This window comes from Hemitrygon akajei, chromosome 31 (genome assembly GCF_048418815.1).
Source record: "Hemitrygon akajei chromosome 31, sHemAka1.3, whole genome shotgun sequence".
NCBI classification, from domain to species: Eukaryota; Metazoa; Chordata; class Chondrichthyes; order Myliobatiformes; family Dasyatidae; genus Hemitrygon; species Hemitrygon akajei.
In genome coordinates this window covers 31,686,773-31,701,292 of record NC_133154.1, presented here as the reverse complement: position 1 = coordinate 31,701,292, position 14,520 = coordinate 31,686,773, and the positions used below count along the sequence as shown (strand labels likewise).

At 42.7% G+C, this 14,520-nt stretch overlaps 1 protein-coding gene across 1 annotated transcript; it reads left to right on the top strand.

Moving 5' to 3' along the window:
• Window positions 1–4,905: 4,905 nt before the first annotated feature.
• LOC140719114 (histone H2A-like) lies at window positions 4,906–5,299 on the top strand. The gene has a single exon (XM_073033498.1). The coding sequence runs from the start codon at window positions 4,906–4,908 to the stop codon at window positions 5,296–5,298; it is 393 nt and encodes a 130-aa protein (XP_072889599.1). The 3' UTR covers window position 5,299.
• Window positions 5,300–14,520: the final 9,221 nt, after the last annotated feature.

The window sequence follows — 14,520 nt, the reverse complement described above, 5'->3', positions numbered from 1 at the left end:
GCGGATTAAATCGGCAATGTGGCTCCACCCTATGCTAATGAAGGATTCAGGATAACAAGTTTGTCATTGGTTTGTTTGGACGTATGAAAATTATTACATTTATCTAACGTTTTGAATAGAAGAATGAAAGGAGCAATTACAGTGTCTGGCTGTTGCCAGTCTCAACCCGCCCAGACTCCGGCACCGCCGGTGGAAGCGAAGGCGAAATAAGCTGCCGCTGAGAATCATTTAATTTCTTCTTGGAACTGAGGATCTTGGAATTGTAGATCTCAGACCGAGTTAATTACAACTAAATTCTGATCTACACACGGCAAGTCTGAACCTACATGGGTGTGAGGCGATGATCTGAACAACCTGTGTTATCCCGTGTGGGCTGAAAGGCCTTACTCTGTGCCAGACTTTCTTGGGATAGGTTTAATTCTTTCAAGGTGTGTGGGCATTGCCAGCACGGATACCAATGTCTGCCAATCCCCAGACGTTCAGAGGGCAGAGAAGGGTCTGTCACACCACTGTGCCTGGAGTTGCACAGAGGCTGGCGAAAGGACGGCAGATTTCCTCCCCTAGAGTGTATTACTGACTCGGATGGGTTTACACCACATGTAGTACTGACCACAGTGGACTAATTGTTTATTCCAATGTAGGTACTCGCTGTGGTGCCGACTGCATTTGGGACCCCACACACTAAATGTTTTGAAGTTGAAAGTAAGTACAGTGTGCTGATGAGGGCAGTGTTGTTTACATAGACTTCTTTGAGGCCTTTGCATTTCAGGCATGTGAGTCTGGTCCAAACGATCAGAACCCATGAGATACAAAGTGAAGTGCAAACTGGATCTAAAAGCAGCTTGGCTTATGGGAGGCACAGGGTAGTGGTGGAGAGTTGTTCTTCTCACCCTACGTTTGTGACCAGTGGTGTGGTGTGTCACATCGATTGGGGCTAGGATCCTTTCGGTTTCTGGTAGACATCAACAACTTGGATTTTAATGCAGTTGGTGTTGGATAAACATCATCAGCATCATACTGAAGGACATAGATCTTTACTATAACCAGTTGTAGAAACGTGAACATTTAAAAAAATTGACAAATACTGAAAATCTAAAACAAAAATTAAAAATTCTGAAAAACTAACATAACACAGTACATCTGGTAATTATTTCCAGCATTTCCAGGATTATTTTCATGTCTTGTCTTGACACAGGTGAGATCCTGAAGGACTGGTGAGGGTCTAATGTTATACCTCCATTTAAGAAGGGAATGAGAAAATCCTGGGAACTATAGACTGACGAGTCTCACTTCAGTTGTTGGAAAATTGCTGGAGAAACCTCTTAGGGATAGGATATATATGAACATTTGGAACCCATGGCTAGGAAAGTTGACAAGGGTAAATCAGTGGATGTTGTCTATATGGACCAGTAAGGCCTTTGACAAGTTTCCGCATGGAAGGTTAGTTAGGAAGGTTCAATTATTAGGTATTAATATTGAAGTAGTAAAATGGATTCAACAGTGGCTGGATGGGAGATGCCAGAGAGTAATGGTGGATAAGTGTTTGTCATATACATTAATGATCTGGATGATGGGGTGGTAAATTGAATTAGTAAGTATTCAGATGATACTAAGATAGGTGGTGTTGTGGATAATGAAGTAGGTTTTCAAAGCTTGCAGAGAGATTTAGGCCAGTTAGAAGAGTGGGCTGAAAGATGGCAGATGGAGTTTAATGCTGATAAGTGTGAGGTGTTACATTTTGGTAGGAATAATCAAAATAGGACATACATGGTAAATGGTAGGGCATTGAAGAATGCAGTAGAACAGAGTGATCTAGGAATAATGGTGCATAGTTCCCTGAAGGTGGAATCTCATGTGGGTAGGGTAGTGAAGAAAGCTTTTGGTATGCTGGCCTTTATAAATCAGAGCATTGAGTATAGGAGTTGGGATGTAATATTAAAATTGTATAAGGCATTGGTAGGGCCAAATTTGGAGTATTGTGTACAGTCCTGATCACCGAATTATGGGAAAGATGTCAACAAAATAGGGAGAGAGTACAGAGAGGATTTACTAGAATGTTACCTGGGTTTCAGCACCTCAGTCACAGAGAAAGGTTGAACAAATTAAATCTTTATTCTTTGGAGCATAGAAGGTTGAGGGTGGACTTGATAGAGGTACTTAAAATTATGACAGGCATAGATAGAGTTGACGTGGACATGCTTTTTACATTGAGAGTAGGGGAGATTCAAACAAGAGGACATGAGTTGAGAGTTAGGGGGCAAAAATTTAAGGGTAACACGAGGGGGAATTTCTTTACTTAGAGAGTGGTAGCTGTGTGGAACGAGCTTCCAGTAGAAGTGGTAGAGGCAGGTTTGATATTAACATTTAAAGTAAAATTGGATAGGTATATGGACAGGAAAGGAATGGAGAGTTATGGACTGAGTGCAGGTCAGTGGGACTGGGTGAGAGTTAGAATTCAGCGCAGACTAGAAGGGCTGAGATGGCTTGTTTCTGTGATGTAATTGTTATATGGTTATATGGTCTAGTTGGGGAGAGCCAACATTGCTCTGAGCATGTCAGTTCGTGGTTTACCAACTTGACTGAGTTTGACTAGGTAACAAGAGAGATTGATGAGGGTAAGGCAGTAGATATTGTGTACATGGTGTACATGAAGTAGGTTTTCAAAGCTTGCAGAGATTTAGGCCAGTTAGAAGAGTGGGCTGAAAGATGGCGGATGGAGTTTAATGCTGATAAGTGTGAGGTGTTACATTTTGGTAGGAATAATCAAAATAGGACATACATAGTAAATGGTAGGGCATTGAAGAATGCCGTAGAACAGAGTGATCTAGGAATAATGGTGCATAGTTCCCTGAAGGTGGAATCTCAAGTGGGTAGGGTAGTGAAGAAAGCTTTTGGTATGCTGGCCTTTATAAATCAGAGCATTGAGTATAGGAGTTGGGATGTAATATTAAAATTGTACAAGGCATTGGTAGGGCATTGGTAGATGGTGGTGGACCTTAGGAGATCTAGGCCTCATATAGAGCCAGTGATCATTAATGGAGAATGTGTGGAGCAGGTTAAGACCTACAAGTATCTGGGAGTACAGTTAGACGAGAAGCTAGACTGGACTGCCAACACAGATGCCTTGTGCAGGAAGGCACAGAGTCGACTGTACTTCCTAAGAAGGTTGGCGTCATTCAATGTCTGTAGTGAGATGCTGAAGATGTTCTATAGGTCAGTTGTGGAGAGCGCCCTCTTCTTTGTGGTGGCGTGTTGGGGAGGAAGCATTAAGAAGAGGGACGCCTCACGTCTTAATAAGCTGGTAAGGAAGGCGGGCTCTGTCGTGGGCAAAGTACTGGAGAATTTAACATCGGTAGCTGAGCGAAGGGCGCTGAGTAGGCTACGGTCAATTATGGATAACTCTGAACATCCTCTACATAGCACCATCCAGAGACAGAGAAGCAGTTTCCGCGACAGGTTACTATCGATGCAATGCTCCTCAGACAGGATGAAGAGGTCAATACTCCCCAATGCCATTAGGCTTTACAATTCTACCGCCAGGACTTAAGAACTTTTTAAAAGCTATTATTAATGCTTTTTGAGATAGTGATTTAGATGCATATCATATTTTTTTTACTGAGTTAAGTATTGTATGTAATTAGTTTTGCTACAACAAGTGTATGGGACATTGGAAAAAAGTTGAATTTCCCCATGGGGATGAATAAAGTATCTATCTATCTATCTATCTACACGGACATTGGCGTTGACGAATTCCCTCATGGGAGATGAATCCAGAAGATTAAGATGCATGGGATCTGCTCCGAATTGTCTGTTTGGAATCAGAATTGGCTTGCCACTAGAAGACAGAGGGTAATGGTTGAAGGGACCTATTCGAGCTGGAGGTCTGTAATTAGTGGAGGTCTGCAGGGATCTGTGCTGTAACCTTGGCTGTTTGTGATGTATATAAATGGCCTGCATGAAATGTAGAAGGGCAGGTTAGTAAATTTGTGGATGATACCAAGATTTCTGGAGTTCTGGATACTGTAGCAGACTGGCAAAGACTACAGCACCGTGTTTGAAGGGACAAAGAAGGTGAACAATACACCAGCTCCAAGTATATCGCCAAAGGATGCTGAAACCCCAAAAGGCTCTATCTTTCAAAGAAAGATTTATCTTAATATTTCAACAATACTTTTCTGCAACTGCTTCAATATTTCTGTCTTAGGAGATTACGTTTATCAGAGTTTTGTTGATGACAATTAGTCGTCCCACAACCTGCTGATATTTCCTCTCTATTAGTTGGTGTCCATTTTCAAACACTTGTCCCAGTGAAACTTTCGGTGATAATGAATGAAGTCGAATAGGATTTTTGTGTTTGCTGTTGTTTGTATTCGAGTTATGAAGTAATGCCTCTCAATTACTCCACTATACTGTTTGCTAAGTACCCTGAATCTGTATGAGAATAAATTAACTCTCATATCGCTGTTTCTGTGCTTCCACCATGGTTTGTGAAGAGACCCTTCCATGATGTGATGTGTTTTCACAAAGGGGGATACATTCCCAGAGAGTTATGATATAATTAATTCACTTTCCGTGCGGACAGAACAGGACTGGTCATGTGGGCAGTCTATGCTCGCTCAGATATTGCTAACTGCTTTTTTTTGGACTACAGTTTAATTTTTTTCCCCCTTGGCGGGCTTTTCAAATCTCAGGTCCTTTTGTTTAGTGACGGTTATTTTCCGTGCTTCTCTCTCTGCCGTCTGATCATTAGAGAATTAGAAAGCTTGCTGATTGGGTTTTTCCAAATCACCAATTGGAGAAAGTGCTGCAGCACCAATCGTAAGTGCCCTTCCGCAATCCCCCAGAAACTATAAAAACGGCGAATGCGGAACGATTTTCTCATTTTCTGTTTACGAGTGTGTGAAAATGAGTGGACGAGGGAAAACCGGTGGTAAGGCTAAGAGCAAGCCCAAGTCTCGCTCGTCCCGGGCCGGACTGCAGTTCCCGGTGGGCCGAGTTCATAGGCTCCTGAGAAAGGGTAATTATGCTGAACGGGTGGGTGCCGGAGCCCCAGTCTATCTGGCTGCTGTACTCGAGTATCTGACGGCTGAAGTTCTGGAGCTGGCCGGCAACGCGGCCCGAGACAACAAGAAGACCCGCATCATCCCCAGACACCTGCAGCTGGCCGTCCGCAACGACGAGGAGCTCAACAAGCTGCTGGGAGGGGTGACCATCGCTCAGGGCGGGGTACTGCCCAATATCCAGGCCGTGCTTTTGCCCAAGAAATCCGGCGGACCCGCCAACCCCAAGGGCAAATAAAGAGATGAAGTGTTTGTTTAAAAAAAGCTAAGGCTCTTTTCAGAGCCACTCATAATGTCTGCGGAAAGGGCTGATACAGACTGGGGTGACTCCGGGTGTTTCCGATTTGCGTCAGTCGTAGCGTCTTACACTCTGAATCTAAAGCGCTTTTCCTCCCCTGAAAATTAGAACATTTATCTGCACGTAGACCGCTCTCTCTGAACTCGGCCTCCGCCCCAGTCCCGAATTTTTTTTTTCGCAGTCGCCCTACCCTCTTGGTTGACTGCAGAGCGGTGCTTGATTGGCGGTAAGTTGCCTAAACTGATTAGGGATTTCCTAATTCTAAAAGGAAATGCCCGATCAGAGAGCGCCCATTTTCACCAATGAACGGGCAACAAGACGAGCTCTAAAACTAACTGCCAGACCACAAAAATTCTGAAATTTGTAAAGCCCGCCAAGATGAAAGTAATTTTATATAACAGTACGAAACTAAATTTTATGTACATCTATAAGTTTGTGAATAGGATCACATGATCCCGATCCACTTATAAAATAGTTAATGCTCAAAGTAAAATTTATTATCAGAGCACATCCGTCTCACCACATGCAACCCTGAATACTTTTTCATGCGTGCAAAGTACTGTTCAAAGTAAAATGACCAAACTATGTACAACATGGAGATAAGGAAATTTTACCTTCATCTAAATTTTTGATTGATTGAAGGGAGCAATCACGGTGGCTGGCTGAAGCCAAACACAACCCGCCGAGAGACCACATTCTGATCCACATACGGCAAGTCTGAACATATACATGGCTGTGAGGCGACGGTGGGGATGGGTCTGAATAACCAGTGTTGTCCCGTGTGGCCTGACTGGCCTTACTCTGCACCAGACCTTCCTGGGAATGGTTTTATTCTTTTCCCAGTGTGTGGGCATCGCCAGCAGGGATACCAACATCTCCCGATCTCCAGTCCTCCTGGAGTGACTTTCAGAGGACAGAAGAGTCCGTCACGCCACTGTGACCTGGAGTCACACTGAGGCTGGCGAAAGGACGGCAGATTCGCTCCTCTAAAGGGAGTTACTGACACTGATGGGCTTTCACCACAGGCCTGTATTCGTCACACTGGACAAGCTGTCTGTACCAGACCTACGGCTCTCCTGTGGTGCCCACTGAATCTGGTACCCCACACACTAAAGTTTTGAAGTGGAAAATAAGTATATTGATGAGGGCAGTGTTGTTTACATACACTCCAATGAGGACGTTAGCATTTCAGGCATGGGAGTCTGGTCCAAACAGTCAGAGCCCATCAGTGGGGTGAGGTGGCAAACCGGATCTAAAATCAGCTTGGCTTATGGGAAGCAGAGGGTAGTGGTGGTGAGTTGGTAGTCTGTGGCCAGTGGTGTGTCCCACGGATCGGTGCTAAGACCCTTTCTGTTTGTGGTAGACATCAACAACTTGGATGTTAATATAGTTGGTGTGATCAGCAAGTTTACAAATGACACAAAAATCTGCAGATGTGAAGACAGTGAGGAGGATAGTCTTAGACACATGATCTTTATCATCTGGACTACCAGGCAGAGGAATAGCAGATGGAATTTAATCTTGTGTACTGAGCAGGAAATGGCATATTGGTCTTTATGAAAGTGGGTTGGAGATTAGATATAGGGAATTATTGTTGTGTTTTACAGGGAATTGTTGAGGTCACACTGGAGTACAGGGGATAGTTCTGGTCCCCATACTGAAGAACAGATCACTTAAATGGATTCAACTGGACAGTTCCAGGGATGAGAGAGTTGTCCTATTATAAAATTCCAGAGAAATCAGATCCAAGTCCTTTAGGGTTTAGAAAAGAGTGGAGTGACTTTCCTGAATCATGTTGTCAGGGAGATGTTGAAATGACCTCCCACCCATGTTTAAAGTGCAGAATGGACAATTTCTGTTTGTGTAATAAGGACAAACTTCCGTAAAAATACTGGCACTGTATTCTAAGCACAGCACCGGCCAGTGAGGACACAGACCAGTACAACATGCCACTCTCTAATTCAAGGACAGACATTTAAGAAAACAAAACACTGATTAGGTTTGCTTGAGAGGCTCCAGTGGATTTAAACTAGATATGAAGGGGGAGGGGAACCAGAGTGTAGGAACAGATGTATGGGAGAAGGAAGAAAAATAAGACAGTAAAGTTCTTTGTACTGTTAGAGATAAACAGAGAGGTAGAGGTGGAGAATTTCTTAAATGTATTTATTTTAATGCTAGGAGCATTGTAAGAAAGGTGGATGAGCTTAGAGCATGGATTGATACCTGGAAATATGATGTTGTAGCTATTAGTGAAACATGGTTGCAGGAGGGGTGTGATTGGCAACTAAATATTCCTGGATTTCGTTGCTTCAGGTGTGATAGAATTGGAGAAACAAGAGGCGGAGGTGTTGTGTTGCTTGTCAGAGAAAATATTACAGCGGTGCTCTGGCAGGATAGATTAGAGGGCTCGTCTAGGGAGACTATTTGGATGGAATTGCAGAATGGGAAAGGTGTAGTAACACTTATAGGGATGTAGTATAGACCACCTAATGGGGAGCGAGAATTGGAGCAGCAAATTTGCAAGGAGATAGCAGATATTTGTAGTAAGCACAAGGTTGTGATTGAGGGAGATTTTAATTTTCCACACATAGACTGAGAAGCCCATACTGTAAAAGGGATGGATGGTTTGGAGTTTGTAAAATGTGTGCAGGATAGTTTTTTGCAGCAATACATAGAGGAACCAACTAGAGAAGGGGCAGTGTTGGATCTTCCGTTAGGAAATTAAATAGGTCAGGTGACGGAGGTATGTGTTGGGGAGCACTTCGGGTCCAGTGATCACAATGCCATTAGTTTCAATATAATTATGGAGAAGGATAGGACTGGACCCAGGGTTGAGATTTTTGATTGGAGAAAGGCTAACTTTGAGGCAATGCAAAATTATTTAGAAGGAGTGGATTGGGACAATTTGTTTTATGGGAAGGATGTAATAGAGAAATGGCTGTCGTTTAAAGGTGAAATTTTGAGGGTACAGAATCTTTATGTTCCTGTTAGGTTGAAAGAAAAGGTTAAAAGTTTGAGAGAGCCATGGTTTTCAAGGGATATTGGAAACTTGGTTAGGAAAAAGAGAGATATCTACAATAAATATAGGCAGCATGGAGTAAATGAGGTACTCGAGGAATATAAAGAATGTAAGAAGAATCTTAAGAAAGAAATTAGAAAAGCTAAAAGAAGATATAAGGTTGATTTGGCAAGTAAGGTGAAAATAAATCTGAAGGGTTTCCACGGTTATATTAATAGCAAAAGGATAGTGAGGGATAAAATTGGTCCCTTAGAGAATCAGAGTGGACAGCTATGTGTGGAACCGAAAGAGATGGGGGAGAATTGTGTAAGGTAAGGGAAATGAGTAGGAAAGTTATGGAAACTATGACGATTAAAAAGGATGAAGTACTGGTGCTTTTAAGGAATATAAAAGTGGATAAATCTCCGGGTCCTGACAGGATACTCCCTAGGACTTTGAGGGAGGTTAGTGTAGAAATAGAAGGGGCTCTGACAGAAATATTTCAAATATCATTAGAAACGGGGATGGTGCCGGAGGATTGGCATATTACTCATGTGGTTCCATTGTTTAAAAAGGGTGCTAAGAGTAAACCTAGCAATTATAGGCCTGTCAGTTTGACGTCAGTGGTGGGTAAATTAATGGAAAGTATTCTTAGAGATGGTATATATAATTACCTGTATAGACAGGGTCTGATTAGGAACAGTCAACATGGATTTGTGCATGGAAGGTCATGTTTGACAAATCTTATTGAATATTTTGAAGAGGTTTTGTGGAAAGTTGATGAGGGTAAAGCAGTGGATGTTGTCTATATGGGCCAGTAAGGTCTTTGACAAGGTTCCGCACGGAAGGTTAGTTAGGAAGGTTCAATCATTAGGTATTAATATTGAAGTAGTAAAATGGATTCAACAGTGGCTGGATGGGAGATGCCAGAGAGTAGAGGTGGATAAGTGTTTGTCAGTTTGGAGGCCGGTGACTAGTGGTGTGCCTCAGGGATCTCTACTGGGTCCAATGTTGTTTGTCATATACATTAATGATCTGGATGATGGGGTGGTAAATTGAATTAGTAAGTATTCAGATGATACTAAGATAGGTGGCGTGTGGATAATGAAGTAGGTTTTCAAAGTTTGCAGAGAGATTTAGGCCAGTTAGAAGAGTGGGCTGAAAGATGTCAGATGGAGTTTAATGCTGATAAGTGTGAGGTGCTACATTTTGGTAGGAATAATCCAAATAAGACATACATGATAAATGGTAGGGCATTGAAGAATGCAGTAGAACAGAGTGATCTAGGAATAATGGTGCATAGTCCCCTGAAGGTGGAATCTCATGTGGGTAGGGTGGTAAAGAAAGCTTTTGGTATGTTAGCCTTTATAAATCAGAGCATTGAGTATAGGAGTTGGGATGTAATGTTAAAACTGTACAAGGCATTGGTAAGGCCGAATTTGGAGTATTGTGTACAGTTCTGGTCACTGAATTATAGGAAAGATGTCAACAAAATAGAGAGAGTACAGATAAGATTTACTAGAATGTTACCTGGGTTTCAGCACCTAAGTTACAGAGAAAGATTGAACAAGTTAGGTCTTTATTCTTTGAAGGTTGAGGGGGGACTTGATAGAGGTATTTAAAATTATTAGGGGGATAGATAGAGTTGACGTGGATATGCTTTTTCCATTGAGAGTGGGGAGATTCAAACAAAAGGACATGAGTTGAGAGTTAGGGGGCAGAAGTTTAAGGGTAACACGAGGGGGAATTTCTTTACTCAGAGAGTGGTAGCTGTGTGGAATGAGCTTCCAGTAGAAGTGATAGAGGCAGGTTCAGTATTGTCATTTAAAGTAAAATTGGATAGGTATATGGACAGGAAAGGAATGGACGGTTATGGCCTGAGTGCGGGTCAGTGGGACTAGGTGAGAGTAAGTATTCAGCACGGACTAGAAGGGCTGAGATGGCCTGTTTCCGTGCTGTAATTGTTATATGGTTATATATGATGGCCCAGAGCTGGATAATCCCAGTATTACACTGTAACTCTGAGCAATAAACATCATCAGCACTGTACTGTAAGGACATAGATCTTTATTACAACCAGTTGTAGAAATCTGAACATCAAAAAATACAAATATTGGAAATCTAAAACAAAAATTAAAAAAGCTGAAACACTCACAGAACACGCTATGTCTGGTGATTATTTCCAGCATTTTCAGGATTTGCCTTCATGTCCTGTCAGGGCACAGCTGAAGTCCCAGGGGATTTTGTAAATGGCTAATGTACCTTTATTTAAGAAGGGAACAGAAGAAAATCCTGGGACCTATAGATTGGTGAGTCTATTATCAGTTGTAGGAAAATTCTTACTGACGGGATATATGAGCATTTAGAAACCCATGGCCTAATTTGGGAGAGCCAGCATGGCTTTGAGCATGTCAGGTCCTGCCTTACCAACTTGAATAAGTTTTATAACAAGGTGACGAGAGAGATTAATGACGGTAGAGCAGTGGATGTTGTGTACATGGATTTTAGGAAGGCGTTTGACTAAATCCCTGATGGGAGGCTAATCTGGAAGATTAAGATGCATTGGATTCCGCAGTGAATTGGCTGTTTGGATTTAGAAATGACTTGCCCATAGAAGACAGAGTAGTGGTTGAAGGGTCTGATTCGAGCTGGAGGCAAGAAGTTATGTTGCAACATTATAGACCACATCTGGAGTATTGCATACAGTTCTGGTCACCACAGTATAAGAAGGCTTTGGAAAGGGTGCAGAAGTTGTTTACCAGGACACTGCCTGATTGAGAGGGAATGCGTTATCACAGGAGGCTGGATAAACAGTTGTTTTCTTTGCAGCGCTGTAGGTCGAGGGAGATCTGACGGAGGTTTTCAAGATTATGCGAGGCATAGATAGAGCAGACAGAGAGTATCTGTTCCTCAGAGCTGAAATGTCTAATACTAGAGGGCACACATTGAAGGTGAGAGGGGCTAGGTTCAAAGAGGATGTGAGGGATAAGTTACTTACTCAGAGAATTGGGGATGCCTGGCATGTGCTGCCTGATATGGTGGTACAGACAAATACATTAGAGGCTGTTTGGATAGGCACACGGAGGTAAGGAAGGTAGAGGGATATGGATTTAGCGCAGGTAAGAGGGATTGAGTATTTTTTGATATGCTTTTGGCACAACATTGTGGGCTGAATGGCTGATTCCTGTGCTGTACTGTTCCATGTTTTTATTTCAGTCACACAATCGCCTGCACACCCACAGAACTGTGCTTTACAAAGTGACAAACAACTGTAAACAAATATTATTTCTTTTTTAAATTGTCACGTGTTCTTTCCTGGTTCAGCTCAGGGTATTTGCATATTAGACCATAAGACACAGGAGCAGAATTAGGCCATTTGGCCCATTGAGTCTGCTATGCCATTCAATCATGGCTGATCCTTTTCTCCCCTCCTTAGTGCCACTGCTTGGCATTCTCCCCTAACCTTTGATGCCAGTTCCAATCAAGAACCTATCAATATCTGTTTTAAATACACAAATGACCTGGTCTATAGATGCCTATGGTAAAATTCCACAAATTCACCACCCTCTGGCTGAAGAAATTTCTCCGCATCTCTGTTTTAGATGGACACTCCTCTGTCCTAAGGCTGTGCCCTCTTGTCCTAAACACCTCACCATGGACAACTCCCTTTCCACATCTACTCTATTTAGGCCTTTCAACATTTGAAAGATTTCAATGAGATCCCCACCGAATCCTTTTAAATTTCAGCGAACAAAGACCCAGAGCTATCAAGCAGTCTTTGTATGATAACCCTTTCATTCCCAGAATCATCTTTGTGAACCTCCTCTGAACCCTCTCCAATGACAGCACATCTTTTCTTAGATGAGGAGCCCAAAACTGTTCACAATACTCAAGGTGAGGCTTCACCAGTGCCTTATAAAGCCTCAGCATCACATCCTTCTCTTGTATGCTAAACCTCTTGAAATGAAAGCTAACATGGCTTTGCCTTCCTCACCACTGACTCAACTTGCAAGTTAACCTTTAGGGTGTTCTGCACAAGGCCTCCCAAGTCCCTTTGCATCTCAGAATTTTGGGATTTTTCCCCATTTATAAAATAGTTTGCACATTTATTTCTACTATCAAAGTGAATGACCATGCATTTTAAAATGTTATATTTCATTTGCCACTTTCTTGCCCATTCTTTGTGATTGTGAAGGGTTAGCGCTGGCTGCCTGGCTTTTGATTACGCTGGATTGGAGAGGTGAGAGCCTGCCACTCTGCCAGAGAGTGTTGCCCAGGTTTTCTGTGTTCTGGATGTGGACTTTGACAGTAGATTTTTGCTTTCGTCTTATAGTTTTTTATATTCTGTGTTTCTCGCCTGATCTTTTTCTTTTTTTTTTGTGCAGGGAAGGGATTTGGGTGTTCATGTGCCTGTTCTGTTTTTGTTCATTTTTTTGTTTGGGAAGGGGGGACTTGGGGGGTTGGTGATTGTGCTGCCTTTCGTTTCTTCGTGGTTTCATGCTCCCTGGAGAAGAAGAATTTCAGAGTTGTATACTTTGATAATAAATGCATCTTTGAACATTAGTAATGTCAGGAATCCTGCATGACCTGGATCAACATGTTGATGTGTGGAGGCTGGCATGCTTCAAGGACTATCAGGTGATGCCAACTCAGGGCTACCCATCTTGGAACGTCTTTGGACGAGATGCCAGATGAAGATCGATTCAACCCTGGTTTCAGAATGGATAGACTCATGTCTGTCCTTCCTGGGCCACACTTCAGTTACAAGTGTGAATGCCATACAAAGCAACAATTGACAGGAATCAATGAAAACATTCCACACTACACTGTACAGAAACAGTCAGTCGTGCACTACAAGGGTAAAGAATGTACAACACCAAGTTCTTCAACACAAGGACATAGACCCATAAAACCCTTCACACTGTGCAGTGAGCAAACAGACCTGTAAACACCCAGTATTAGGTACCAAAGTGTCAACCAGTCTTTGGGCCCAGGGGATGTGGACTGAAATACATAGTTCTCATCTGTATTTACTGAAGAGAAAGGCAACGTGGTCAGTGATTTCATTTGTGAGCCTAGAGGATAGGGACACAATTAGGCTATTTAGCCCAATGAATCTGCTCTGCCAATCAATCATGGCTGATTTACCGTCCCTCTGGTCCTCATTCAATGGTTCCATTTACTGTAATATCAGGGAGCGTATACTATATACAACCGGAAATTCTTACTCTCTGCAGACATTCTCTAATTCCCAAAGAATGAATGACAGAAAAAACATAGGAACACCAAAGCCCTGTCCCCCCGCCACGCAGAAGCAGTATCAAGAACTATCCCACCACTCATTCTTGCATAAAGTACACACTTATTCTAGCATAAATCCCCTCCACACACAAAGGAAGCAATGGCAAAGCCCCCAAGGAGAGACCATGATGTACAGTTTATCAAAACCTATGTGTTCACTTTAGCATTTCAACATCCCACAGGCACCCTCTCTGACGAACAAGGGAGAGACAGATATCACTCCTTCCACAGCGAGAGGAGACAACAGTCGCGATTTCAATGTCGCATTCTGCCTGAAGCATTGCTTTATTTTTTGAGTTCTTTGACTCAAGAATCGGCAGCAAACTCTCCCTCACCATCAAGAGACGGAGCGATTGATTAATTACCGAGTGCAGAGCCCTCTGACAGCTGCTCTGATTCTCTTCAATGTTCTGGCTCCTGTTATGCTTCAGTTCATGACACCAGTGAGAGTTCATCTCCGCAGGGCTATGCAAAGCCCTGAAGGCACTTGACCAGGCCGAACCAGGGCATATTGAAATGCAGCCGGTCAGCAAGCTTCAAGCATGGAAGCACGCTGCCGTGCAGAACTGTGGTTTGAGTGCATCTCCCCATAACATTTGATCAAGAACCAATCAACTTCTCCTTCAAAAATACCCATTGATTTGGCTTCCAAAGCCATCTGTAGCAATGAATTCCACAGATTCACCACTTTCTGATAAGAAATTCTCCCTTGTCTCTATTCCAAAGGGACGTATTTTGAGGCTGTGCCCTCATTTCTGTTCTAAGGAGACATCCTTGTATTCTGATACTGTGCCCTCTGGTTCTAAACTCCCCCACTATAGGAAAAATCCTCTCCGCATCCACAGAATACAGGCCTTTCAATA

What these genes read in the sequence shown, in the direction of transcription:
- LOC140719114 (XM_073033498.1), top strand. Translation starts at nt 4,906, where the DNA reads ATGAGTGGACGAGGGAAAACCGGTGGTAAGGCTAAGAGCAAGCCCAAG.